Below are 26139 nucleotides of genomic sequence, written 5' to 3'. Positions count from 1 at the left end.
AAACTACATGGAAGAAATTGGTTATCTTTCAAAACTTCTTTACTTACATGACTTGTAACAAATGAATAGCAAATTGTACGGTAGGCTAAATTAGGCTTAGCTAGCCGTTGTTAAAGTATCACGAGGTTCTATATTAAAATCAATTGATTATAAAATAAGTAATCCATAACATCATAAGGAGCACAAAGAATACATCTTCAGTCTATGTGAGACTTCCTGATATACCTCCCTCACGTCCAAGATTGAAAAAATGGTGCGTGAAGTTTGTAAAAACGGATAGCCCAACATCGAGAATGGCTCTTGACTCTTATATCATATTAAAGTATCATGGTGTTCCATCTTAAAATCAATTGACAATAAGAGGAGTAACCCATGATACTTTCACATGTTATCAGAGCCAAACTCATTCTCGATGTTGGACCATCCGATTCTATAAACTTCACGCACCAATTGTTCAATCATTGGCTTAATGGGGTGTATTAGGAAGTCCCACATCGACTGATGATGTATCTTTTGTGCTTTTTATAAAATTATGGATACAAAAGTTCGAAATGTTAATCAAAAGTTTAAAATTATAAGATATTAAGTTTAAAATGTTCGAAATATTTACAATTATTACGGAGTTAAAATTCAAAGTTAAAAAATTCGAAATGTCTGAGATTAATACTAGAATCCCAATGGGAAATGGCCTCAACTAGTAGTCATTTAGAAAGTTTGGACCAAAATGTTGTGGTACATGTTTTTGGACAATTATACTACCAATATGAGGAGAGATAAATCTTTGTTACCCTCTTTGCCCTTTAATTTTTATACTCTCTCTCTCTCTCTCTCTCTCTCTCTCTCCTCTGTTTTTCTCTCTCGTTCATGTTGACATACAAAAAAAAAAAGCTTACCTTTTTATGTTGGTCGTCCTCGCTCACCACCGACGAGCTCGAGCGCGTGAGCACATGAGGATGAACCTTGTTGAGATTCAGCACATGGCTTTGTTTCTAAATCACGACGATTGTTCATGGCCGCGATCCGGTGGTGAGGCAAAAAAAATCATGGCCGGAGATCTAGTTCAGGTATGTGTCGTTCTGGGTTTGTTGGTGCCATTACCCGTCGTCTCTGTGTTGTTTGTTGCTGGGTTTGTTTGTGTGTTGTTCTTCGTGTTTTTGAACATTTGAGTTTTTTTCGCGTTCTTGAATTGTAGATATACATGTCTACAATCTCTGAAATTGTAGACTGTCCCCGTCATACGTTGTTATTGTAATTGTAGATATACATGTATACAATTCTTGTAATTGTAGACATATAGGTCTACACCTTAAGCTGTTGTAGATTTATTAGTCTACAACTGCTGAAAGTGTAGACCTATATGTCTACAATTGAAAGAATTGTAGACATGTATATCTACAATTGGTGTAATTGTAGATATACATATATACAAATAGTCTCATTGTAGATATTATAAATCTACAGTTACTACAACTCTAGACGTCGATATCTACAATTGTTGTTAACTGTAGACTTATAAGTCTACAATTTATGACAGTTTTATTACAATTATACATACCAATCTAAAGTTATTCTGATTTTTGAATTTTCTTATTCAGGTATGAGAGTGAACATATTTGTTGTATAAATGAGAGACAAGCCTCCGACATACAGATCACGTGCCGTCGGTAGACCGAAGAAGAGACATATACATTCTCAAGGGGAATAGCCTATTCTTAGGAAGTGTTCGCGATGTGGAGAAGTTGGTCACAACCGGACTACATGCAACAGTCCAGTTCCTTTGTCCGAGAGGAATGGATGAATTATTATAGTTGTATGTGTTTTTGGAACTAATTTCAGTTATTATAGTTTAATGACTAATTATATGTCTTTTTGAAACTTGGGAGTGTATTCCAATAATGGATGAATGACTAATTATATGTTACAATTTCAGTAATTTATGTCTTTTTGACGTCTATAATTCCTAAACATAAATGACAATAGTTGTTCAAATTGTTGAAATCTCATTAGTCAATGATTCGGGAGAAGCTGACGAGCTTAAGGTTCATTATCGGGATTCACTGCGAGTCGGTTCAGGGGTTCGAGAATTTAACGAGTCTTAAATAAATTAAATGAATAATCCGAAAAATCATACAAACCGAGAATTTTGAATTAATTAACCAGAATTTAAATTCTCGAACATTCTTAAATAAATAATTAATAATCCATGAATACAATCTCAAATCCAAAAATTAAAACTCGAGTCTAACGCTATAAAGCGATAAACGACTCACGAGTGAGATCGAGATTTAAAATCTTTTTCTAAATTCACTACTATTCGGCTTCGACGAGCTCATTTTACGCCGATTTTCGCTCGCTTTGACTTGATCTGCGACTGAGCTGTGAAATTCAGAAATGAACATGGAGTCAATTTCTTAACTACTTAACTCGTCATAAAAACCACATTTCAATCTCAGAATTAACTAACAGAAACCCGAGCCCGAACGAAATATCAAATCTCAAATTTCAGAATTCCCGAGGCTCAGATTTTCTATCACAAGACACTAAACAACAACAACACATTTCAGAATTCCCACCCAAAAGAACCACACGGACAAAACGTAAAACACGACCAAAAACAAGCAAACCAAGCTCACGGCCAACCTTAGCTCATGGCCAAAAACACACAAGCAAACCAAGCTCACGGCCAAGACCTAATCCAAAACAACACTCGTCCAAAACCAAGAACAAACCCATAACCAGAAGAATCATCACCGAAAGCAATTCAAATCTTCAACTAAAATCATCAAAACGCGTTCACAACCAAAACCCCCAAATCAAAATCTAACCCTAATCAACATGGATTACAATATGAAGAAATCTCATCACCTCTCTATGTTCTTGAAATCCGGCCTCCTCCACAAGCTCTCTCTCCCTCCCGACGTTTCCTAGCTCGCGGCGGCGCACACTTCACGGCGGTCGAGCGCTCGAGGAGACTCGGCAGCGGCGTTCTCCCGTCTCTCGGCTGGCGCGCACGCGGTGGAGGATCGGTGGCTGTGAGTCGCGCGATGGAGGAGACTCGGTGGTGGCGCGCGGGAATAGGAAAGGAAGAAGGAAGACGAGGAAAGGTGGCAGTGATGATTTTGGGTGGCCGGCCGAGAAGAGAGCTTGGATGATGTGGTCTGGAATTTTTGTTTTCCTTGCTCTGTTTGCTCTCCAATGTCGCACGGGTGAGGAGAGAAGAAGAAGAAGATAACGTGAAGAATGAAGAAGAAGGGCAAATATGTATTTGCTCACTTAAGCAACTACTAAAAGTGTCCAAAACAAAAAACTCTATATTTTGGTCCAAATCATTAAAAAGACTACTACATCTAGCCATTTCCCAATCCCAATCGAAGTTAAAGGGGCTTCTTAACCTTAGCCCACAGTGTACTAAAATCCTAGGCCCATAAAATAGCTGAAATAAATATAATAAAGAAAAGAGAAATCGGAAATTGGGGACCCACCCAACGCAGGAAGCTTCGTGCGTGCAATGCAACGGCCACACCTGTCTGATTTAAAAAAATAAAATAATAAAAAAATATCAAAAGAGTACAAAGCATAGCTACTCATTACCGATCAAAAGATAGAAGAAATCCCCAATTATATTCCAAACCCCTAATTCCCCAAAACCCTAGAGAGAAGAATCGGCGACAATGTCTTCCACTTTCAGCGGCGATGAAACTGCTCCGTTCTTCGGCTTCCTTGGCGCCGCCGCTGCGCTCATCTTCTCCTGTGAGTTTTCCGTTTGTTTCCCGATAAGAACGAAAAAAACACAAAAAAAAAGCTTCGAATTTTTACGTGAAATCGTCGCTGTTAGGTATGGGAGCGGCGTACGGAACGGCGAAGAGTGGAGTTGGAGTTGCGTCCATGGGAGTGATGAGGCCGGAGCTCGTGATGAAGTCGATCGTCCCGGTGGTTATGGCTGGTGTGTTGGGTATCTACGGATTAATTATCGCTGTGATCATTAGCACTGGGATTAATCCCAAGGCGAAATCATACTATCTTTTTGATGGATACGCTCATCTCTCGTCTGGTCTCTCTTGTGGTCTCGCCGGTCTCTCCGCCGGAATGGCTATCGGCATCGTCGGCGATGCTGGTGTCAGGTACTGCTTCGATTTTAAATCTCTTAGTTTGATAGCGTTTTGGTAGCTTTGATTTGGATCATAATAAGTTGGATTTGCTATGATTGATCTGATATCTGACGTGATTTGATTTACAAATGCTGTGTGCTAAATTTTTCCTTAAAAAGTAAATAATTATGATAGGTTGGTGAATTTATGGTAGTAATCGTTTAACGAGTATCTGATATGCTGATATTATTTACTTCACTATCTTTTGGCATGACTTCTGAATTCTGTACGATGATAAGATCTGGTTGGGTTAGTCCGCCTTTGGTTTCTTTATTCAGTTCTTCTCCATCGGCTTATAGAAAGTTGTTAGTTTGCAAGTTGAGTAACCTGTCAAAATTCAGAATTATGCATTTCAGGTCCTTTTAGATAAACTTTCTTATTCTTTGCTTGTGTCTGACGATTGGTTCTGGAAGTGGGAGACAGATTCTTGGCAGGTTATAACAACACTGTATTCTTTCCCGTGTAATGTCAATATTGATAGTGTACTTTATCATGGTTTTACTAGGGTTAACGTTATCTGAGAAGAATCAATGATTTGTGCAATATGTCTTCTTAAGTAAATGTATATGTATGGTCTATTCTGGTGAGTTTGCTGATTTGGACATTGATGTATTTAGCTGTTGATATAATTTGTTTAAGAGTAGTTCTCCTTGTGGATGTATTGTGATATGAGTACTCGAACATTCCTTTTTTTTTATTCTTTCCCTTTTTTAATCTGTGATGGGATTCAAGATCCTTTCAGTGATTGAATTTTGTCGTGCTGTAGTTTTTTTTTTTTTTTGTTTACTTTGCCTTAATAAGTTCTATCTTTGTGGATCATTGTCTGCATGTTTTAGTTCCCTTGCTCTATTACTTTTCTGAACTTAACAGGACAGTGCCTTTTCAGTCAAAATTTATTACTTATTATGTGGATGTTGATTGGTTTATTAGATAGCGTACACCATAGTTGGATTTATATGTTTGATATGACACTAGAAGAAGCACTACCCTGCATCCCGACCATTACGAGTAATTTGACTAAATTCCTTTATTATATTATTATAATTAAATCCCTGTGATACTCATTATTTCCCCCACTCCTTCCCTCCATTATCCCTAGCAAATTCTAGATCCATTACATAGCTGTAATATTTGATGATATCCCTTATTAAAACAATTGGATTTTTTTTCCCCAAGATACCCTAAAAAAGCTGAAGAGGAATGGAGCGTTTTCTTTATTCAGTTGTTTCATTTGTCTGGTATTTAGTATTTTCTAGTTTGTGTTCCTTCAAGAAAACACACACTCAAATTGCTGAGTATAGAAAATGGCTGAAGATGTCAGGCCATTTCACAGGTAGGTGGAAACTTTATATTCCGCATGGTTTACAAATTGAAATAAGATCTAATGTAAAACCTCTCATTAAGGCTGCTTGATCCTTTACGGACATCAATGTATTCTGGATAGAACTAAAGATAGGATAACTACCTGTCATTGTACATAATCAATGTGACACGTCTTCACTGTATACTCTATGGTTATTGTTTTGTCCTCAGTTTTAAGTTTTAACCATAAAATATGCTTTCTTCTGTTTAGAGTGTATGCTAGTAGTTTGCCTGGTTGTTTTACTCTCCTTAAAAAAAATTATATTTAAAAGTCCTCTAACCTAAAGTCGTATTGTCATGGACGAGTCCTTGAAATCAATGTGGCAAGTTGTTTCGGTTTATGACTCGACCAATAATTCAACTTCGTGAACTTGCGAGTATTAATCAACTGAATGAACCTGCCACAAACTGATCAATAAGAAATCAACACTTGTAAGTTTAGGGACGTATACATCATAAATAATAAAAAAATAAAAAAGGAAGAAACGTTTAGATCGAATCCCATTAAAAATATATATATTTATATTTATATATATATATATATATATATATATATATATATATATATATCATGTCATTTCCTCGTTACAGAGTAAAATCTGTATATTATTCATGCTGTGAAGTTGTAAGTTTGCCAAGTTAGATGTGTTTTTGTCTTCTTAATGAGCTACAAGAAGAAAGTTTTTGTCTCTTGCCAAGATTTGGGCAAAATAGATTTTATTATGCAAGTAGCCAAGATTTAGGAATCATCCGCTGGCTTATAATTCTTCTTTTCTAAACAGTCTCTACAATCTTTGATGATAATCCACCATTTTTTTCACTTTTTCAGAGTCTGTTTAACCACCCTCTTTTTTACGCAGAGCTAATGCACAACAGCCAAAGCTTTTTGTTGGAATGATTCTGATTCTCATCTTTGCGGAAGCCCTGGCTTTGTATGGCCTCATTGTGGGTATTATTCTATCTTCGCGAGCTGGCCAATCAAGAGCGGAATAGAGAGAAATCTCAGTGGAATTCGACGAATGTTGTGTGAATTTATTTGTTTATTTATTTATCTGGGGTATCGGTTGGCATTATTTTACACTAAGCTCTCTGCTGGCTCCTGACTGAAATATGAGCTGTTCTATTTTAAATAAAGCTTTTCTCAAAGCTTTCCCGTTGATTATCTACTTTCTGTATTCAACGTAGCTTAGAGACACATTCATCAATGGCGGTACATAAGAGCTCTTTTTTTTTTTCTTTCTGTTTTTTATCAACTGTGTTTGTTGTATTGATATCTTTCGCTCATAGCTTATGGAATGTGCAATAAAACGATGATTTTATACACATATTACCCATATAACTTTTTACTGTTCATAGCCGGTCTCCAAACAACTCCCATAATCATTCTATATAGGTTCTTATGAATATGTCATTGATATCTTTCGCTCATAGCTTATGGAATGTGCAATAAAACGATGATTTTATACACATATTACCCATATAACTTTTTACTGTTCATAGCCGGTCACCAAACAACTCCCATAATCATTCTATATAGGTTCTTATGAATATGTCATTGTCCATATTTTTCCTGTGTATGGTGAGTTAGAAGAAGATAGAGTCATTCCTAATTCTGTGAACTTGTCATCATTTTATTTATTGGCATTAGGTATTTTTTATATTTGGGTTTCTTGGCCGAATCAATGTAACGAGAGCATTCAAATATGTAATCCGTTGCAAATAAGATTCCAAGAGGCCATATTTTTTATTTTATGTAATGTGTAGGATCAAGGCATAAATCCTAACAAATAAACTTAAAATAAGCCTTGGCTCCTGGATTTCCAAATTTTACAGCGTAATCTAACCCGAATGAAGGATCAAATATGTAATATTGCATTATAATATTTAGCATTATCATTAATAGATGTTTTTTTTCTTCTTCTTCAGAAAATTAGAAAATAGCCGATTTAAATGTTTGATATTGCTAAATAGCCAACGTTTGGTAACTCTTATGTAAATAGCCACTTTCAGACATAAATCTTAGGTAATAGCTAACATTTGTTATATAAAAATGGCTATTTACTTAAGATTTACGTCTGAAAGTGACTATCTACCTAAGATTTACTAAATATTGGCTATTTAGCAATGTCAAATATTTAAATCGGCTATTTTACTAATGGATCCTGTTTATTTTGGGATCCTCGTATTGATATGTGGCGTTAACTGTCTAGTTATCAAAGTGAATTCCAGTCAGCTTGTCGTGCATCGAAAAATCCATAGTCCCCATTTCGGTACCACTTTGGCCCACCGAACACCTAGCTTTACCTTCTCAATTAACGTAGTAAAGTCAGCCAAGTCTTTTAATACTAGTAGAAATTGGTTCTCTTATGGTTCTCGATTAACACACTGTCGTACACCGGAGAGTGGTGTGTCACTCAATAGAGGTCTAGAAGGAGATTGTGGTTTAGAGAGGATGACGGAAACCATTATTTCCTTCTAGTTTTCATTGATTGTGAAATTTTACATTTTGTTCGTAATGAGTCAAAATTAACGACAAAATGACAAATTTTCGCAATCAAATTGTAATATACAGCTACAAATGGATTGAAGGATATTTTGCTCTTGAGAGTTGTACTGCCTTGATAATTGTGTAGGGTATAATCTTGCTCGTTGTGCTTGTGAGCTCTTCATCAACGGTAAGTCAAAGTAAATAACTTGGGAATGGATGGACTGGTAACTGGTCAGTCTTCTAGGGAGTTTAAATTCGTGTATAGATCTGTAAATTTTTCAGAGGCTAACAAACAATTATACAATAATACAGACACATGTATACAAACTTCTTTAAATAAATGATCTGAGAACAACAGTACCAATAAAATAATTTAAACTGGCTTGTCAGATAAGTACCCCCAATATTTTTCATTTTTTTAAAGCGACTTAAATTAAATGTCTATTGTGATACCCTTAACGGTCACTATTTCAAGATTCAATACATTTTGTCCTATGCACTATATCGCTCTATAAATTATATATTTCCCTCCATTGCCTCCTAGATTATATGTATAATATATAAATTTATCGATATTTATCAGATAAAACAAATTATATACATCTATTATGTTTTACATTCATTTCTCCAATAAATATTGCCCGGAAGAATCTCTCGGACTTCTAGGCTTCTAGCCAAATGCTTCTTATCTTTCATTGCATGCATAATTTAATGCATGCGTATAAAGAAGAAGAAAAAAAAATAGAATAGGCATTGGAAACAAAATATTCGTTTTCAAAAGAAGATTAATTTTTTAAATCCCCCAAAAAGATTTACTGTGTGGAATAAAGGCACTGTACTAAAATTGGTTAAAACCAGTATGATGATATTGATGGCCAGAGCTTAAGGTCATTCTTCTCTTATATATTCATACGCAATTTCCAGAGTAAAAAAAACGGTTCATGTTTTGGGTTTTGATGTGTCTACTGTCTAGTAGTGGTCCCACATCTCTGTTCCATAGCCATTCTCACTCTGAAATCTGAATCTCTGATGATCCAGTTGGCACTTGAAAATTTGGGTCCTTTGTCTTCTTGTAAATCGATTGTATTTTGCTACATTTAAAATATAAAATATAAATTAATTGCCAGTTGTCATAGGCAGCAACGACTCAAAAAAAAAAAAAAATTGAACTCTGTAGTTTTTTTTAGCTAGCCGATTTGTTTAAAAATATTTTTTTTTTCTTTTTAACAAATCCAACAGTAAAATTACGAAGAAAAGGTATGAAATAATCAAATAGTTATCTTCAATTATGGTTAGGTTCCGTTTGTAACCCGGAAAACAAGAGAGAAAATGAAAATAATAGAGAAAATAAAAATTTGAGAGAAAATAATAGAAAAAATCAAAATTTTAATTGTTTTTTTAAGTCATGGAAAATATAAGAGAAAATCGACGGGAAAGTAACGATGAGATCAGGGACGGAGTTAACTTAGATCAAGGGTGGGTTCCAGCCCCTCCTCAAATTTTTTTATTTACATTTTTTGCCCATTTTTATAAAGTTTTACATTTTTTACCCTAAAAAATTTATACTTTTGACACATTTAAAAAAAAATCATTTTTACCATAAATCTTTTTAATTAGCCCCCTTAAATTTTTTTTATTTACATTTTTTGCCCATTTTAAAATATTTTTACCTTAAAAATTTACACTTTTAACCTATTTTTTTTTTATAAAAAATCATTTTTACCATGAATTTTTTTAATTAGCCCCCCTTAAAATATGTTTATTTACATTTTTTGCCATTTTTAAAAAGTTTTACATTTTTTACCCTAAAAATTTACACATTTGACTCATTTTTTAAAAAAATTCATTTTTACCATGAATTTTTTTTTAATTAGCCCCTCTGAATTTTTTTTTTTTCAAATAAGCCCTCCTATTGAGCTTTTCTGGCTCGGTACCTGGACGAGACACACAAATACGATCCCCTCATAGACAAATTTGGAGAGATTATCATTTTCCATTTGATTTTCGAAGTTATACACTTTCCCTCGTATTTTCCATCATTTTTTTTTCACCATATTTTCTTCAATCCAAATAACCTAAGTAAAATAGGAGGGATTTCATTTTTATTTTTCTCATATTTTCCGGGTTTCAAACGGAGCCTTAAATGTTTAATGTATAACATAACTTGACTTTTTTAAAGTTGAAATTAGACTAAAATTTAATGAAGTTTAAATTTAATGAACTGGAGAACTAATAGCAACTAATATTTGGCCAGGCTGTCTTTTGACAAATATTTCAAATAAAAGACTTTGAAGTCTAATTTAAGCAAAACTTACTATTTCTATGGAAATTTAAAAAATAATGAATAAAAAAAAAAAAAAAGGCATTACTGTTTTTCCGAGATTTGGCTGGGGTGGTTCTGAAACCTCGGACCCCACAACGCTTAACGGCTACATATTTCCCCTTTCCCTACTCAATTTTCTCCACATTAATTAATTAAATTAAATTTATTTAATTTTATCATTTTCTCTGCATGAAATCCAAGAAGAGATAGTCAAGCCACGTGAAGCAAACAGAGACAGTATTGGGGGATTTTAGCGGGAATCAGGAAATCCCGCGGGACCCACAAGCTAAAACTTTGTCCACGTCGTTGACTGAAACAGTTCGGAGTTGTTTTTTTTATTCTCAATCTCTGTGGACCCAAAACAAACCCTCTCCAGCAGGCACGAATTATTAAATAGATTACTACGAAAAATTAAAAAAAAAAAAAACCAAACCATATCAAACACAATAATACACCAACCACATAAGATAAAGAAACACACACAACTTTTCAAACAAAAATTTCCCTTTCGGCATTGCGCGACACAATAAATCAAAGAAAATTGGATGAGAAAGCCAAACGATACGAGATCAAGGAATTCAGGTCAAATGAAACAAATTTGGTTAAATATTTTTCCTTTGCTTGTGCCACAGCAAAAAAAAAAAAAAAACATTAAAAACAAACTAATAATTAACTCCAAACAGTAGTGTTTGATTAAGCAGAGGAGGGCTGGGAAGTCGGGGCATCGGGTCCGACCCGGCATCCCTCGAGCATGAACACGATATCGGACATTGTGGGGCGGTCCAGCGGGTCGGGAGCGGTGCAGAGAAGCCCGACTTTGACTCCGAGAAGAAACTCCTCCCACTCGGACGACTCGGGGTCGAGCTCGAGCAATCCCGGCTCGAGAAGCTCGGCGATGTGCCCGTTCTGGAGCTGCTTCTTGACCCACTTCACGATGTCCTCGTCGTCCTCTTCCCTGAACATCACCGGCCTCTTCCCCGTCAGAAGCTCCAGCAACACTATCCCGAAGCTGTACACGTCGGACTCCCTCGTGGGCCCGCCCGCCTCGGGAGAGACGTACCCGATGGTCCCCACGGGCTGGCTTCCGGTGAGAGCCGCGAGCCCGAAGTCGGAGAGGTGGGCCTCGAAGTCGGCGTCGAAGAGGACGTTTTGAGGCCTCACGTCGCCGTGGACAATGTCGGCCGAGGTGTGGAGGAACGCGAGGCCTCGGGCGACTCCGAGGGCGATGAGGTGGCGCATCGGCCAGTTGAGGACGTGGCCGTCTTGGTGGGCGGCTTCTTGGAGGAGGGTCGCGAGGTTTCCGTTCGGCATGTAGTCGAACACGGCTAGCCGGAGCTCCGGCGAGACGTGGTAGCCGCGGAGGACCGTGAGGTTTCGGTGCCGGACCCGCCCGAGGGACTCGGCTTCTTTTCGGAAGATTGGGTCGGGGACGGAGAGCGCGGATTCCGGCGGGAATCGGCGGATCGCGAGGACGGTTCCGTCGGAGTACACGGCTTTGAAGGTGACTCCGTGGCGGGGCGTTCGGTTCAGGACGTTCTCCTCGTCGAACTGTCGGGTGGCTTCGACGGTCTCGGCGAGGGTGAGCTTTGCGCTGAACATGGTGAGCTTTGGCGGGCCGTTCCCGTTGCTGTCGGAGCTTCCTCGGCCGGACGAGGCTCGGCCCGGGCCGGGGCTGGTCTGCTTCTTCTCGGGGGATTGGCTGCGGAGGCGGCTCCGCCACCGGAGGAGGAGGAAGAGGTAGAAGCAGCATAGGCAGAGGAGGAGGATCGCTCCGGCGGAAGCCACCGCGATCATCAAGATCAGCCTCTTCTTTCTCCGGTTCCTTTGCGACTCGCTTTCCTCTCCTTCGCACTTCGAGCTCAGGGGGTCTCCGCAGAGGCCGGGATTCTCCGAGAAGGAGGACGGTTCGTGGATTCGGGACCCGAGAGTGGCGGGGATTTTTCCGACGAGGTTGTTCTTTGAGACGTTGAGGCTCGAGAGGGTTGGGATCAGGGAGAGGGTTGTCGGGATTTCTCCGGTGAGGTTGTTGTCGGAGAGGTCGAGCTTGGTTAGGTTCGAGAGCTTGGAGAGCGAGGCGGGTATGGCTCCGGTGAGAAGGTTGGAGGGGAGTGACAGAACGGTGAGCGACGAGCACCGCGAGAGCTCGTCGGGGATTTCTCCGGTGAGTTTGTTTTTGCCGAGGTCGAGGACTTTGAGGCGGGAGAGACGCGAGAGATCTTCAGGGATTTTTCCGGTGATCGAGTTTGAGCCGAGCTGTAGGGCTTCGAGGCTGGTCAGGTTTCCAAGCTCTTCTGGGACGGGGCCGGAGATGCGATTCTGTGCGAGCGAGAGCACGGTGAGCGACTTGAGGAACCCGTAATTCGACGGAATGTGGCCGGAGAACAAATTGGAGGTCAGGTTCAGATGCCTAAGGCTGATCAAGCTGCTGAAGCCTTCGGGGACGTCGCCGGAGAAGCCGTTCTCTTGAAGCGCGATGACTTGCAGATTGGGCAGCCCGGAGAGCTCGAATGGAATCTCGCCGGAGAGATTCTGTTTGCTCAAATCGAGGGTGGTCAGCCTCAGGAGACTGCCTAAACTCGCTGGTATATCGCCGGAAAAGCCATTGCCGCTCAGGTTCAGTGACGTTAGCCTGCTCAGACTAGCGATACTTGACAAGATCGGGCCGGAAAATTTGTTCCTGCTCAAGTCCAAGGTCGTCAGATTGCTCAGAGCCATGAGCTCATCCACAGGCAATGAGCCATTCAACAGATTGCCTCTCAAACTCAAGCTCTCGAGCCCCGATAGGTTTCTAAAACTCGTTGGGATAGAACCAGAGAACGCATTTTCGCCGATGGACAGCTCTCTCAAGCCTCTGAATTCGGCCAAGAAGTCCGGGATTTCGCCAGCAAAATCGTTACCTTCCATGTCGAGGACTCGCAAAGAGCTGCATTTTGTGATCTCCGCCGGGACCGGACCGGCGAAGCTGTTGTTGGCGACTCTCAACTCTTCCAACCTGAATAGATTTCCGATCTCACGAGGAACCAAACCGGAGAGAGAATTAGCTGAAACATCTAATCTCGTCAACGTCTTCACTTGTGTGAGCCACATAGGGAAATCTCCTCCAATAGAATTCCTCTGAAAATCCACTACTTGAAGAACGCTGAAACAGACCTGCCTCTCAGGCTTTATCAACTCCGTAAATGAATTAAAACCTAGCTGAACAATCCGAAGCGACGGAGGATAAACCGAGACATTGCAAAACACAGAGGAAGGAATCGAACCGGAGAACTTGTTCATCGACAGAGAGAGAACCTGGAGCTCCTGCAACGCTCCAATCGCCGGCGGAATCACTCCGGCAAGAGAGTTTCCGTCGGCGCTCAGGTGAATGAGCGACGAACAGTTAGCAATCGCCGACGGCAGTGTTCCTACAAGCAGATTGTTATCAAGCCAGAGGTACTGAAGCTGCTGGAGAACCCCGAGACTAGCCGGAATCTCGCCAGAGAACTGGTTGAACGAGAGGTTAAGGAGCTGGAGCGAGGACAGATCCGAGAGACTCGCCGGTATGTCGCCGGAGAAAGAGTTCGACGAGAGATCCAGGTACTTGATCGATGACGACAGACCGCCAGGGAATTCGCCGGAGAGGCTATTCTGAGCGACGTTCAGGACCTCGAGAGAGGTCAGCTTGGAAAACTCCGCCGGAAGTTCACCAGAGAAGTGATTCTCCTCGAGAGAGACAGTTCTGAGGAACGAGCATTTGGAGAGAGAGGCAGGGATTGAGCCGTTGAGCGAGTTTGAGCGGAGGCTAAGCTTCCCGAGCCAGGAAAGCTCGCCGAGCCGATCGCTGAGCCTACCACCGAGTTGGAGCCGTGGAAGCCGGAGCTCGGAGACTCGGCCTGCTGAGTCGCAGAAAACACCGCGCCAATCGCACGGCGCCGATGCACTCGAGTTGTCCCATCCGGAGAGCACGCCGAGCGGGTCGTGAAGGCCGAGCCGGAGAGAGTTCAGCGCATCGATCTCTGCGCAGCGTAGCAAGACCGGCGCACAGAACGCCATTAACAACCAGACCAAGAATGCATTGAAAGCCATGAAGAAATATCGTATGTCAAACAATGTCTCCGATTCTTTTTTATTGTTTATAGTTTTTTTGTGTTGAGGTTAACAATAATGGCGCATGATAGACAATGCGGCGCACTGTGCGCATGGAAGAAGAAGAAGAAGAAGAAGAGAGTAAGCGGCTAAGTGCGAGTGATTTTAGAGAGATTGATGGTAATGGTGCGCATTGGCGGCGTACGTTAGGGAAGAGCGTCGGAGAGCGTTATTGGTAGAGAAGAGGAAGTGAAGGGTGGCCATAGTGCGCCAGTGGTGCGCAGGTTAGCGCACTGAGAGAGAGAGAGAGACTGAAATGGTAGCTTTGTTTTGTTTTTGCAGAAGAAATATTGGTTTGGGCAGTTGGTGGGTTGCAGTGGTTTTTGAGCTTCCCTCTCTCATGCCCGCAAAAAACCCTTTGAATAATAAATTGTGTTTTATAATTTTTTTTTTCTGTTGTACTTGTAAATAATACGGTACTGGTGTACGCATATTAATTTTTTTTTTTTAAGGCACTGTACGCATATTAATTTGTTACCTGCTATATTTTTATTTTATTACAAACAATTACGAATCACATGCTTCCATTAAATATGATTGTATGAGTTAAAGTGTGCTTCTTTTATAAACACAGTATTTGACTTTCGGCTTAAAAATTAAATGGCTATTTAACAAGTTTTAAGTCTGTGTATCATTCTCTTTTTTAAAATGTTATTCACGAATGTGCCCAATTTTCAAATGTTTTTTAGGGGGAGAGAGGAAGGACATAATGAATCGATGAAAATATATCTACGCTTTTACGATGATTAATCATATACTGAATTTAGTGCTGACCACCAAGTCTTCTAATCATATATTGAATTAAAACTATACTGGATACCTTTGAAAAATTTATTCTGCTCATGATCATCTCAAATTTTCCAAACAGAAATAAGAGTTCAAATGCTGCTGAAGATCAAAATGAAACTATCCGAATAATAATTTAAGGCTTAATAGTGCGACACCGTTTTTTTTTTTTAAGTAGGGCTTGATTTTGAATAAGCACTTTTTCAAAAAACGGCATGTGGTTTGGGATTTTAGCCTCATATGATGGGACGTTGGTTGAATCATTGAGCCCTGCGTGACCCAATTTTTTTTCCCTATAGTTTTTATTTTTAATTAATTAATTTTGGATGTGCATGCCTTTCTTCCCACTTTATAGTCCTTTTGTTTTTTATATACATATAAACACTTTATAGTCATTTGGCTGTGACACCACAGTGACCACACCAGTCTCAATTTCACAAATATACCAAGATATTATATAGAAAAAAAATTATCTCCTGTATCACTGTATGCGTATAACTGTATATTGCTATGATGCTCTTCCGGTATTTATGTGGTAAATGGATATAATAGTGATCACATTATAGTATTAGTACTGTTATGACATGTGTGATGATTCTGCATCATTTATGGCCTTTTTATCACATATATATTGATAGGATAGAATAATGAGACAAACATTATTATTTTGCTGCTGTTTAACAATTTCAATCAAAATAAAAATTGACAAGCTATAAGTGTAAAAAATTTTGTGCCTTTAAAATCCAATTAAAATTAAAAATAAAAAATAAAAAAAACTTTTTTTTTTCAACCGTGACTCGTTTTCTTCCCTCTCTTTCTTTTCGTGTCTTTTCATTTCTCACTCTCTCTCTTCATTTCACTCCCCTTCTTCTCTTTAAACGGAGTCAAAGAGAAGGAAGAGTTGTTCTCTTCTCTTTTGGTAGAGAATTCTCTACAGTAAGGGCAGAGAATTTCTCTTCCCTTTTTGTAAGGGAATTCTCTTACAGAAGGGAAGAGAAATTATCTTCTCTTAAAGGAGAATTCTCTTCGCCTAAAAAAAAAATTAAATATATTTTTTATTTAAATTTAATATTCTTTAATGTTATTTTATTTGTAGTGTTTTTAATTGAAGGGACTGAAATGCAAAGTCATTTACTTGTGTGTGTGCAATTGTTTCATGACATATAAGTGTGTTGTTCGATTTAATTGTGTGTTAATATTTTTTAAGGGAGATGTGGTCGGTACCACGTAATTTTATTAATAACCTCTCGCTTGTGGCGGAGGAATACGGTGGTTACACAAGTTATTAAAAAGCAAAAAAAAAAAGCAAAATTAAAAGGATATTACAAATAAAATACTACACGTTGGTAAGGTTTATGTTTGAGAATCGAGTATCAAAATCATCAATGATTTCAATTTTGAGAAATGTCTCTTGTGCCAGTCGGCGATGTAGACGATTTACGAGATATTGAATTATATAATAATATTATTACTATATGATAAAATTTATAACTGTATAATTAATCTTGTGGTGAAATGAGTTTGAAATTTTTTTAGAGAGATTTAGAAGAATGATAGAGTTTGGGAGTGATTTGTGGAAAAATATGTGAGAAATAAGGGTGTATTTATAGAGAAAAAAATGAGGGGGTTAAAAAACAAATTTTTTTTTAAAATTTTCTGGGGGTCCAACGGTTAAAAAACGGTAATTTTGGGCTCCAAAGGTAAAAAAATATGAGCCTTTGATCTCCAAAGGTCAACAATCCAATGGCTCAGATTAAAAAAAAAAACAGTTCAACCTGTGGAATAAAGAGGAAGAGGGGGGAAGATAACACTTTTTGACTTATCTTATCTTCTCTTCATTGCAAAGAGAAGAGAATTTTCTTTCCTCATTTAAGGAGAAGATAAATTTCTCCTCCCTAAAAAGAAAGAGAAGGGAAGAGAATTCCCCATTAATTCTCTTCTCATTGCCCTTTTTACGTCTCTCTGATTCTCTTCGTCTTCTCCATTACACTAAAAACAAAAAACAAAAAAACCCCAAGTCTCTATGAGCGAACCTACCGAAAAATAGGAACTCGAGCAAAGGGTAAACAATCTCCGTTACCACTCTGTTGAAGCCATATGGAGAGAAAGTGAGAAATAAAAAGTCACGAAATGAAAAAGAGGGAAGAAGATGAGTGACGGTTGAAAAAAGGCTCTTTTTTTTAAAAATAAAATTAATTGATTTATAAGGGTACAAATGTATTTAGATGTAAAGCTTGGTAATAGATCCGTCAACTCTGTAGTTTTAGTTGAAAATTAATAAATAGTAGCAAATTAGTAATATTTGAGTCAATAACTTGATTGCTTGTAGAGTCCAATGAGCTCTTTTTGTTTTATTTTTTCTTTTCTTATATAGTACTATTTTTTTTTACGTGTTCTTATAAAATACTTTTAGTCCGTTGCATTATTAAAGTGAGGTTGATTAACAAGTTGAAGCAAGTGAATTTGACCAAAATACTTAAATTTGATATCCAAAACAACGTTAACAAGTAATTCCTTAAAAAAGGTGCATTATAGGAAATTTATAACTTCCAAGAAACATAGGTTTGTTTAGCTTTTACTTCTATTTTCGATATTTTAACCGAAAGGGTAGTGGCAAGACGAGAGTGGGTTTTCGTAAAAAAAAAAAAAAAAAAAAAAAACTACTCTATCGTTACATAAAAGTAAAAAAAAAAACAAAAAAAAAAATCTCTAATGCAAAATAAAATAAAAAGTTTGACACAAAGACATAAACAAAATATAGTTCCCCACTAGAATTAATAACAATTAAAATCGGAAATTAGACTAGACCTCCAGTTTTTTAGATCTAGTTTTGTCTGATATTTTAGACTAATCCTAATGATTCGGTCCGATCGCAAAAAGTAAAACTGTGGTTTAGATCGACAACGATATATAGTTTTTGAGTTTTTAGTTCCTTATAATTCTAAAACTTTCAAGTCTACTAATTTGTGTTGTTCATGAAGAAGCGACAAAAAATGTAAGTAGATCGTCATAATATATTGTGCCACGTCAAAATATGATTGTGGAAGTCAAAGGACTTTACGGGCGTAAAAAATAGACTGTCTCGCGTCAAAATGAGTTTGTGAGGCACCACGAGAACCTGCACTGCGCCTAGGTGTGCATTAATGTGTGAACTAGGGCCGGCCCAAACATCGGAGGTTCTAGGCGATTCAATATTTTTGGGGCCCTATAATACTAATAAAAATTTAAATTTTTAGGGTAAAAAATGTAAATTTTTTAGAAAATGGGCCAAAAGTGTAAATTTTTAAGGGTAAAAAATGTAAATTTTCTTAAAAATAGGCAAAAAATGTAAAATATTTTTTTTTTTGCTCAAGACGCAAGCCTTACCCGCCTTAGGTCAGGGCCGACCCTGATGTGAACGAATCATAACTTCTTTCTCCGGTGATCGATTTTGAAAAGTTAATAGGTGTTATAAACTTTGTTGAAAGCTCTATTTAATGATGCAAAAAAAAAAAAAAAAAATCACAATCCCTCAAGTCAAAACCTCGCAATTATGTAAAATATGACGTTTTTTTGCTTGTTATGCTTAAACTTGTCCAAAAGCATCTTAATAGTTATGCGTCACTCTAATATCGTTCCATTAAGCTCCAAAAGCTACCATCTTGTTCAAAACTAAGAAAGCTACAATAAAACATTAAAAACGCTTAAAGACTTGCTCATATTCAAGGTTAAAACACTTGATAAGGGAGTATAAAACACACTTATCACTTATCCAACATTTCCTATATTTAATGGATAAAATATAACTATTTTTTAATGTTGCATATAGACTAAAAAAAAAATTAATCCTTAAGAAACTCTTCATTCATAATCATCGATTGCGAATCAGAACTGGATGTGTGACCCGTTTGGTCGACGACAGCAATTATCCTCTCCATCCGCAAGACATTAAAAACAAAGTCTCTTGCCCAAAAAAATGTTACAGGTTTAATAAGTGTTATAATATGGTTAGGAAAAGTCACTATGTTAGTCCTAAAATTTGAATCTCTCCTACTACCACCTTCAATTTCAGCTTCTACAATATTCTAAAAAATAGCCAAATAAACTGATACAAAGTTAAAAGAGGGGTGGTATATGGGACAACCGTTTATAATCTTTATTCCAAATTCTCTATTTCCCTCCCCCTTTTGACATTTTTCTTGCCTCTTTTTTTCCTTTATCTTATGCTAATCAATTTGTTTTCCCTTCCTCTCTCTTGCTTCTTGTAGCTTTATTCTTTTACCACCAAGATATGGTCACACTACTAGATGTCTCTGACGAATGCTTGTTTTATTTTTTTCGGCTTCTTTCTTTTTTTACTTAATGGTCAAATGTTGAAAGTGAGGTGTGAAAAGTGTGGTAAAAGGATGGTATATTGTTAAAAATCCGTATGAAAGTACATAAAGTAAATTTCAAGGGAACAAATTAGATTTGAGTCTATCAATGGGCCTTGTTGGACCACAATAATAACGCTTAAGTCTACCAATTTAATTAGATCAAATGGAAAAATCTTTATTAAATAAAAAAAAAACTGTTAATTTAAAGTATAAACAAGAACACGTAAAATGTAAACAAAATTTATCATTTTCTAATTTTGAAAATTGATTGAATAGCTTTCAAAATAATATAGTTTAAATAGGTGGTTGGTCTAATTTCTTCATCATACTTGTATGCTTTTGTGAAAGTATCCAATATTTGATAAATGTTTAAAAAAGAGTTTTCATTGCAATGGGTAGGAGGACGAAAACAAATTATATATCTTGAAGTACTGATGCATTGGGAAAAAAGAAACATTGTTTCAATATTTTGAAGGAAAAAAAAAAAAAAGAAAAAAAAAAGGCCCAGTATTACCTTTTTTTTTTTTTTTTTTTTTTTTTTTTTTTTTTTTTTATAAACTACCCACTATTACATTTAGAGTGAAACAAAGGCCACCGTGCAATTTCATTTTATTTTGATTATGTATTTTTTGGAGAAACCATGCAATTCATTTTCAAATATTTGTTTTCACATTGATTAACCAGCTTTAATTTTAAGTTCTAAATTTACAAATTTTTAAGTAAGCAAAAACTCTTATCCAACTAACCTAAGAATGGTCCCTAGTTATAATTGTGAATCTGTTGTCATTGTATTGGGTATATAATATCCTAAAGTTTGACATTTTAAATTCTTATTTATGCTAATGGGATAAGATAAGGAAGAAGCTAAACAGAAAGAAACCATGCCTTTTTCAGGGCTTCAATATTCTGAAAAGAAAATTAAAAGTCCCACTTGGGATTTAATACAATATATATAATTGTCCTGTGGTTGGATTTGATTTATTAAAAAATATTTATTGATAACAACAAAACTCAGGCTTTAACCATAAATAATTCAAGGATTGACAGGGTAACTTTTTATGATAACAATTTGGTGGGGCTTTCTTTAAATCTGACAAAGTTCATTAAATCTAAAACCCCAATAACTTGTGTGGAAAAATAACAAAGCTCTTAACAAGAATGCCATTTAAGGCGCGGATTAGGACAGTACATATAGCCCAAATCTCTACCGAACCAAGCCCATTAACTCTCTGGCCCAACTCAGCCAATAAAAAATGTTGCAATACATGCTTTATTAATTTCTGTAATTACTGTTACTGGCCCAAAGCGAACTAACTAACCAACCAACCAATTATGAAACATGTCGCTTTCGGGACAATAAATTAACACAAGGATTTTGTTGAGTTTCTAGTCTGTACTCTGTACCCATCCAGCAAATTTCTTTTATTTGTTTGAATGATTACTGATCTTGTAATTAACTAACAAAAGGAATAGGTAAATAGGCAGGTTTGAGCTTTTAATGTAATAATATTTCATGTACCTTGGAACACGTTCATAGGCTGTGACTGTGAACTCAAACACATGGTAGGCTTTAGCTATCCTTTATATCTATTGCTACCCTTATTTTTTGGCCTCAAATTGCCATCCTTGACCTTTACTCTAAGAATATACTTTCGTGTTTTTTTTTTGTGTTCCATTCACTTTCCGTGAAGATATATAATTACAAAAGTTGCGGCTTTAAGGACTTGAATTTGGACTAGGCGACTGTGAAAGGGAAAGGAAATAAAGAGCAAGTAAACATCAATATATGTAGAGTTCGTCCCCACAAAAATAACTTTTACTAGAGACAATTTGGAGTGTGTTGAATTCAACCAAAAGAATGGCGTGCAAATTAGGGCAAGTACGTATAGAGATTGGAAATGCAAAAATAAATAAGCTAATTTTGAAAATCTATAACATCTTGAGATTTAGTTCAGAGGGGAGAAAAACAAGCTTATTTCATAATTAATGATCTTAGACAATTTTATTGCTTTTTTACTTGGACAATTTTTTTTTTTCAATCTTCTTATTGTCATTTTGAGTTGTAGACATTTTTCTGCGAATATTTTATGAATCATGATTGCAGATGTACTTAAATATACCGCTGATTTACAACTTTGAAATTGTACCTCTCCATGATTTAATAATTTTGAATACAATTAATTCAAAAGAGTGCTTATAATAGGCTCTGTTTGCTCCTCATGCGTTCGACGCCCTCACCGGAGGCCACTTCGGCTTCGCCAACAACGGCATGTGGTTAGGAATAGTATAGCGAAAATCTCAAAAAATAGCAAAATCAAAAGGCACAACTAAACAATTCAAAAAAAAAAAAAAAAAAACACAAACACACACACAATATTAGTCACAAGTGTCATTCTCTACCTCCAAATTTAGCTATTGCAAGAGCACCAAGAATAACCTTAACCCTCTAAATCAACAATAAGCAACAATAAGTTTGATTAAAAAAAAAATATAAAGCAACGAAAACATAAACAAGCCTGAGGAGCAAACATATATAATTTTTTTTTCTCCATGATTTAGCTTACTTGGATGATGATGAAGGTTTATTGGTGATTAGTGCTGGTAATAGAGATGAAGATCATTTGGGAGGTTGGTACGTTACAAATAAACTGATTTTTATTATTTTTTTTTAAATAAAAACCCAAAGAAAAAACGGATTTGACGGGAAGAGATGCAAAACGGTTTTCAAGAGAGGAAAAAAACTGATGTGTCGTAATCTTATTGGATTACAACGAAAAAGAGTGGTCACTTTGCATTCTATATGTTTTTGGTATCTAGTCCAAATTTCAGAATTTTCGGATGCACACAGGATATATTTAGAATAAATTCCAAACAGTGCGCATAATCGTTCCAAAACAGTTTTTGTTTTTAAAAAAGACTAAATATTGCTTTCTTATACTTTTGATTTTAATTAAATAATCTGAGCATATTTTGTATATGCTTCTGAAGTACAAAGTGTTCCAAGTATCATTTTTCTTTCACTATAATTTTTATAGATTTATTTTTCAAAAATTTATTTTATCGACCATAAGGGTATTTTCGTAATTTTACAACTTCAGTCGAAATTCAGAGATTTCCATAACCTGAGTTGTCTTTAGAACTCTTTAACAGAAGCTTAATAATTTTTTCTCGTCGATTAGGTTCTGAACCGCTTAGCTTTCCCGAGCTGTCTAGATTGTTTATATATATGTTGTGTTTGTGTTCTCACAGAGCCATTATTTTATAACTCAATGCTAGATTGTTTGGGTAAAAAAATGCAATATTGGTGTTAAATTAATTAATGCCATTTTTTCTTCTAGGTGTTATAGCCAAATCATTAATTATAATTTATGAATTAAAATAGTTGAAGTTTTTTTAAAATTAGTGAAAGAGCTAAAATGTGAAAATATCAAGTCTCAATAGTAGTTTTTTGCATGCGATTAAATTTTTCAGATAAATTCTTGATATAAATCGTCAAAAATTTTAATGTAGTAAAAACAAAATTGACGATGTAACTTTGATTATTTTATTGAAAAATTAAAACTTTGACTATTTTTTTAATCAATAAATTTTAAATAAATATTTAATATTTAATATAATTTTACTTCTTTTTTACTAAAGAAAAACGAGGACAAATAATTTGCTGTTTTTCGTCGTTGCGTCGTTTCTACTCTCTCCAATTTGTCGTTTCAAACTAAAAATGACAATTTAACATTCTTTCTCGGTTAATTTCCCCAACCGTAAAATGAAAGCATAAAACCACTTTCCCGCTGCTCATAAACCCTGAAACCCTCGAAACTCGACCCTAATTCTTCATTTTTCTAATCCAATCGTGAGTGGCATCTCCGGCGGAGGAGGAACGACGAACTGGGCCGATCCTCCCCCGACTGCCATTGGTTGTCACACTGGCGAGCTCTGGCCAATTTGCGGCATTGGCTTCCGCTTCGACATGTTCGACTATAGCAAGATGTATCGTCAGGCCGTCGATCGGAGCTCTGGCCAAGCTCTCGATAACAACATCGACTCCTTCGGAAGCGACGATCTTCTCAACTACATCTCCGACAGGTATTTTTCCGATCTTTTCAATCAGGACAGGGATGATTTATCGTCAACTCAGGAGATTGTTCAGGGTAACGACATGTCGTTTGATAGATACGACATGTTGTTTTGGCACTACTAGATTTAAAAAGAAAATGAAAGAAAGGTCATTTTAGCCAATTACTCAGTCAGTCCCGCTCAATTGTAAGCTTTCGAATTCCCTCGTCTCCTGTGTCAGTACTCTGTCCATCTAGGGATTGATTGGGATTGCGAAAATGGTGACTCGTTATCAGGGCTCCAAAGAAGTAGACCCGCTCGGAGAACGCTTCTCTCTTCCTCAAGACCATAGAGATCTTCGACGATGCTTCCGAGCCGGAAGAATTCGATTACAGACTCGGCTCCGTCCAGAACAGTTTCAAGTCTACGGTAATGTGATTTCAAAGCCTTGCTTCCAATGTTTCTTGTTATCACTAGATATTCGCTTGTTTTTTCGGTGCTGATGATAAATTTTGATCGAATGGTTGAAATTTGAGCATGTTCAATTTGATGGGCGTGGGATAAAGAATTTAGCATTTTGAACTAATTTGAATCTGTTTGACTAGTTTTTTTATTTTAAAATTGTGCTATTAATGTCATGTTGATTTGTTCAGATTGTAATTTGTCATAAAATAAAAAAAAACTCACTCAGGTCTCACGCAGTTGCAACAAACTACGAGAACTGGCAAGGAATATTATAAATGATAAGTCCAGTAATTTGAGCTCTAGTGCTTTGAAGAACCGGGTATTGATGGAGAAAAGCGGTGGAGCAGATTAATAATTCACTGAGTTGACAGGTTATTGTGTTTTTGTAGGAGATGCTCTTGTGACATGGAAGTCGAAGAAGCAAACCACAGTATCTAGGAGCTCAGCTGAAGCAGAATACCCGTGATTAGCAGCGGTGATGAGTGAGGTCATTTGGTTTGGTTGCAGCAGCTATCAAGGGATTTTCAGATCGCCTCGAATCCAATATATCACGAGCGGACCAAGCACATTGAAATTGATCTTCATTTCGTGCGAGATCATTTTCAGCGTGGCATGGTCAACATCAGATTGCTGACGTTTTTACAAAGCCTCTTGTTACACCACCTAATGTCCAAGATGAATCTAAAGAACATCTACATCTCATCCCGAGGGGGAGTTTTAAAGCTTCGTTGAGTTTGCTTGCGTTTGTCTTTGTTGTCGTTTTTATTAGTTTCAGTTCTAACGACGAGTCGTTTGGTATACAGTCGTTTTTTGTCCTTTGGACTGTTGTGTTTAAAAAGGAATTTTCCTTTTCTTTTCAATTAATCAATTAATTTTGAGTTCTTCTTCCTCAATCTTCTTCGTATTCTCAATTCCAATACAGACACTTGGTACAACTTCGTGATGTGCTGTTTGGTACAGTATCAAGGCTCAAAAATCCAGGTTTCTTCTTTCATATCATGAGTCACGACTCAGAGAGCCAAAGAGGACACAAAAGAAACACTATAAACAGAGCTTATCTCTACAATCTTAATTTTCCACAGTCGTGCATATTTTAATGTTTCTTTTACCGAACAGAATTCCATGAGAATCAAGAAATGTCTGCTTCCCTAATCAATTGCATACGCAATCTGATCTCATACTTTACAATATTAAACAACAACACTACAAAGGAATTATTATTTTTTTTTTATTTTTTTTATGTGAAAATCGCATATCCAAAATAACACTCATAGTCATATCCATAAAATATAAAAGAACAAAAAAAAAAAAAACAAAATGCAAAATCAATATCTGATCACAATTTAAAGACGTGTATGTACCATTTATTATTCCTACTACACCACATCCAGCGTACGATCCAAAACTGGAGCCGTTGAATCCCCGCTCTTATTAGTATTCTGATCGGACGGTGGACGTTTATTGAGATGATTATTCTTCTTTTTGAAGTACTTGGCGACCATTTCTCTTGCCGTGGGCTCCCCTTCAGCGCGATTGAAAATCACCATAGCAACGGTTTGCCAAAGGAAGAAGATACAAAGCCCACCACACACTAACCATACCATCTCTCCCAAAGCTTCTGCAAAATCAGACGCCATAAGCATTTTTTTTTTACTATTTGCCTGAGCAAAAGAAAGGAGATCACATACGAAATTTGTGTGTGGTACGATCAAGCTTGATTTTTAGAAAGATAAGGAAATTGTGGGAGTTGACTGACTCAAAGAACTTGCGTGGTAATGTGATGGTCATTTGAGAGTAGAGTAAGAGGTTATAAAGTCAACTAGTCAACAGCGAGAAGATTTCTAGTTAAATAATATATATATATATATATATATATATATATATATATATAATAAAGGCATAAATATTTAATATTTTCATAAATTCTATAATATCATCAATATTTAATTATAATATAAAATATATATTTTTTAATTATTTTTGTTTTATAAATGATATTATTATTGCTTAATTAATTTTAAAAAAATATTAAAT

General features: G+C 36.7%; 2 protein-coding genes and 2 long non-coding RNA genes across 4 annotated transcripts; 2 read left to right on the top strand and 2 right to left on the bottom strand.

Moving 5' to 3' along the window:
• Nucleotides 1-3548: 3548 nt before the first annotated feature.
• On the top strand, nt 3549-6881 carry LOC149399673 (V-type proton ATPase 16 kDa proteolipid subunit). The gene is made up of 3 exons (XM_089611907.1): nt 3549-3750; nt 3836-4121; nt 6371-6881. Exons 1-3 carry the CDS (start codon nt 3672-3674, stop codon nt 6501-6503), a joined length of 498 nt encoding a protein of 165 aa, XP_089468033.1. The 5' UTR covers nt 3549-3671; the 3' UTR covers nt 6504-6881.
• Nucleotides 6882-10746: 3865 nt separating this feature from the next.
• LOC149399672 (Leucine-rich receptor-like protein kinase family protein) lies at nt 10747-14786 on the bottom strand. Its single transcript, XM_089611906.1, has one exon. The coding sequence runs from the start codon at nt 14384-14386 to the stop codon at nt 11015-11017; it is 3372 nt and encodes a 1123-aa protein (XP_089468032.1). The 5' UTR covers nt 14387-14786; the 3' UTR covers nt 10747-11014.
• Nucleotides 14787-23477: 8691 nt separating this feature from the next.
• Nucleotides 23478-25068, top strand: LOC149399671 (uncharacterized). Its single transcript, XR_016296758.1, has 3 exons — nt 23478-23670; nt 23882-24069; nt 24495-25068. It is a non-coding gene; the product is annotated as an uncharacterized LOC149399671 (long non-coding RNA).
• A 241-nt stretch (nt 25069-25309) lies between these two features.
• On the bottom strand, nt 25310-25875 carry LOC149399670 (uncharacterized). Its single transcript, XR_016296766.1, has 2 exons — nt 25794-25875; nt 25310-25723 (listed from the first exon to the last, which is right to left on the bottom strand). It is a non-coding gene; the product is annotated as an uncharacterized LOC149399670 (long non-coding RNA).
• Between the last annotated feature and the right edge of the window lie 264 nt (nt 25876-26139).

Source organism: Urtica dioica, chromosome 4 (genome assembly GCF_054948205.1).
Source record: "Urtica dioica subsp. dioica isolate 48M chromosome 4, U.dioica_male_clone48M_v1_H2, whole genome shotgun sequence".
NCBI classification, from domain to species: Eukaryota; Viridiplantae; Streptophyta; class Magnoliopsida; order Rosales; family Urticaceae; genus Urtica; species Urtica dioica.
The sequence above is the reverse complement of the archived record's forward strand: the minus strand, read 5'-3'. Positions and strand labels throughout refer to the sequence as shown.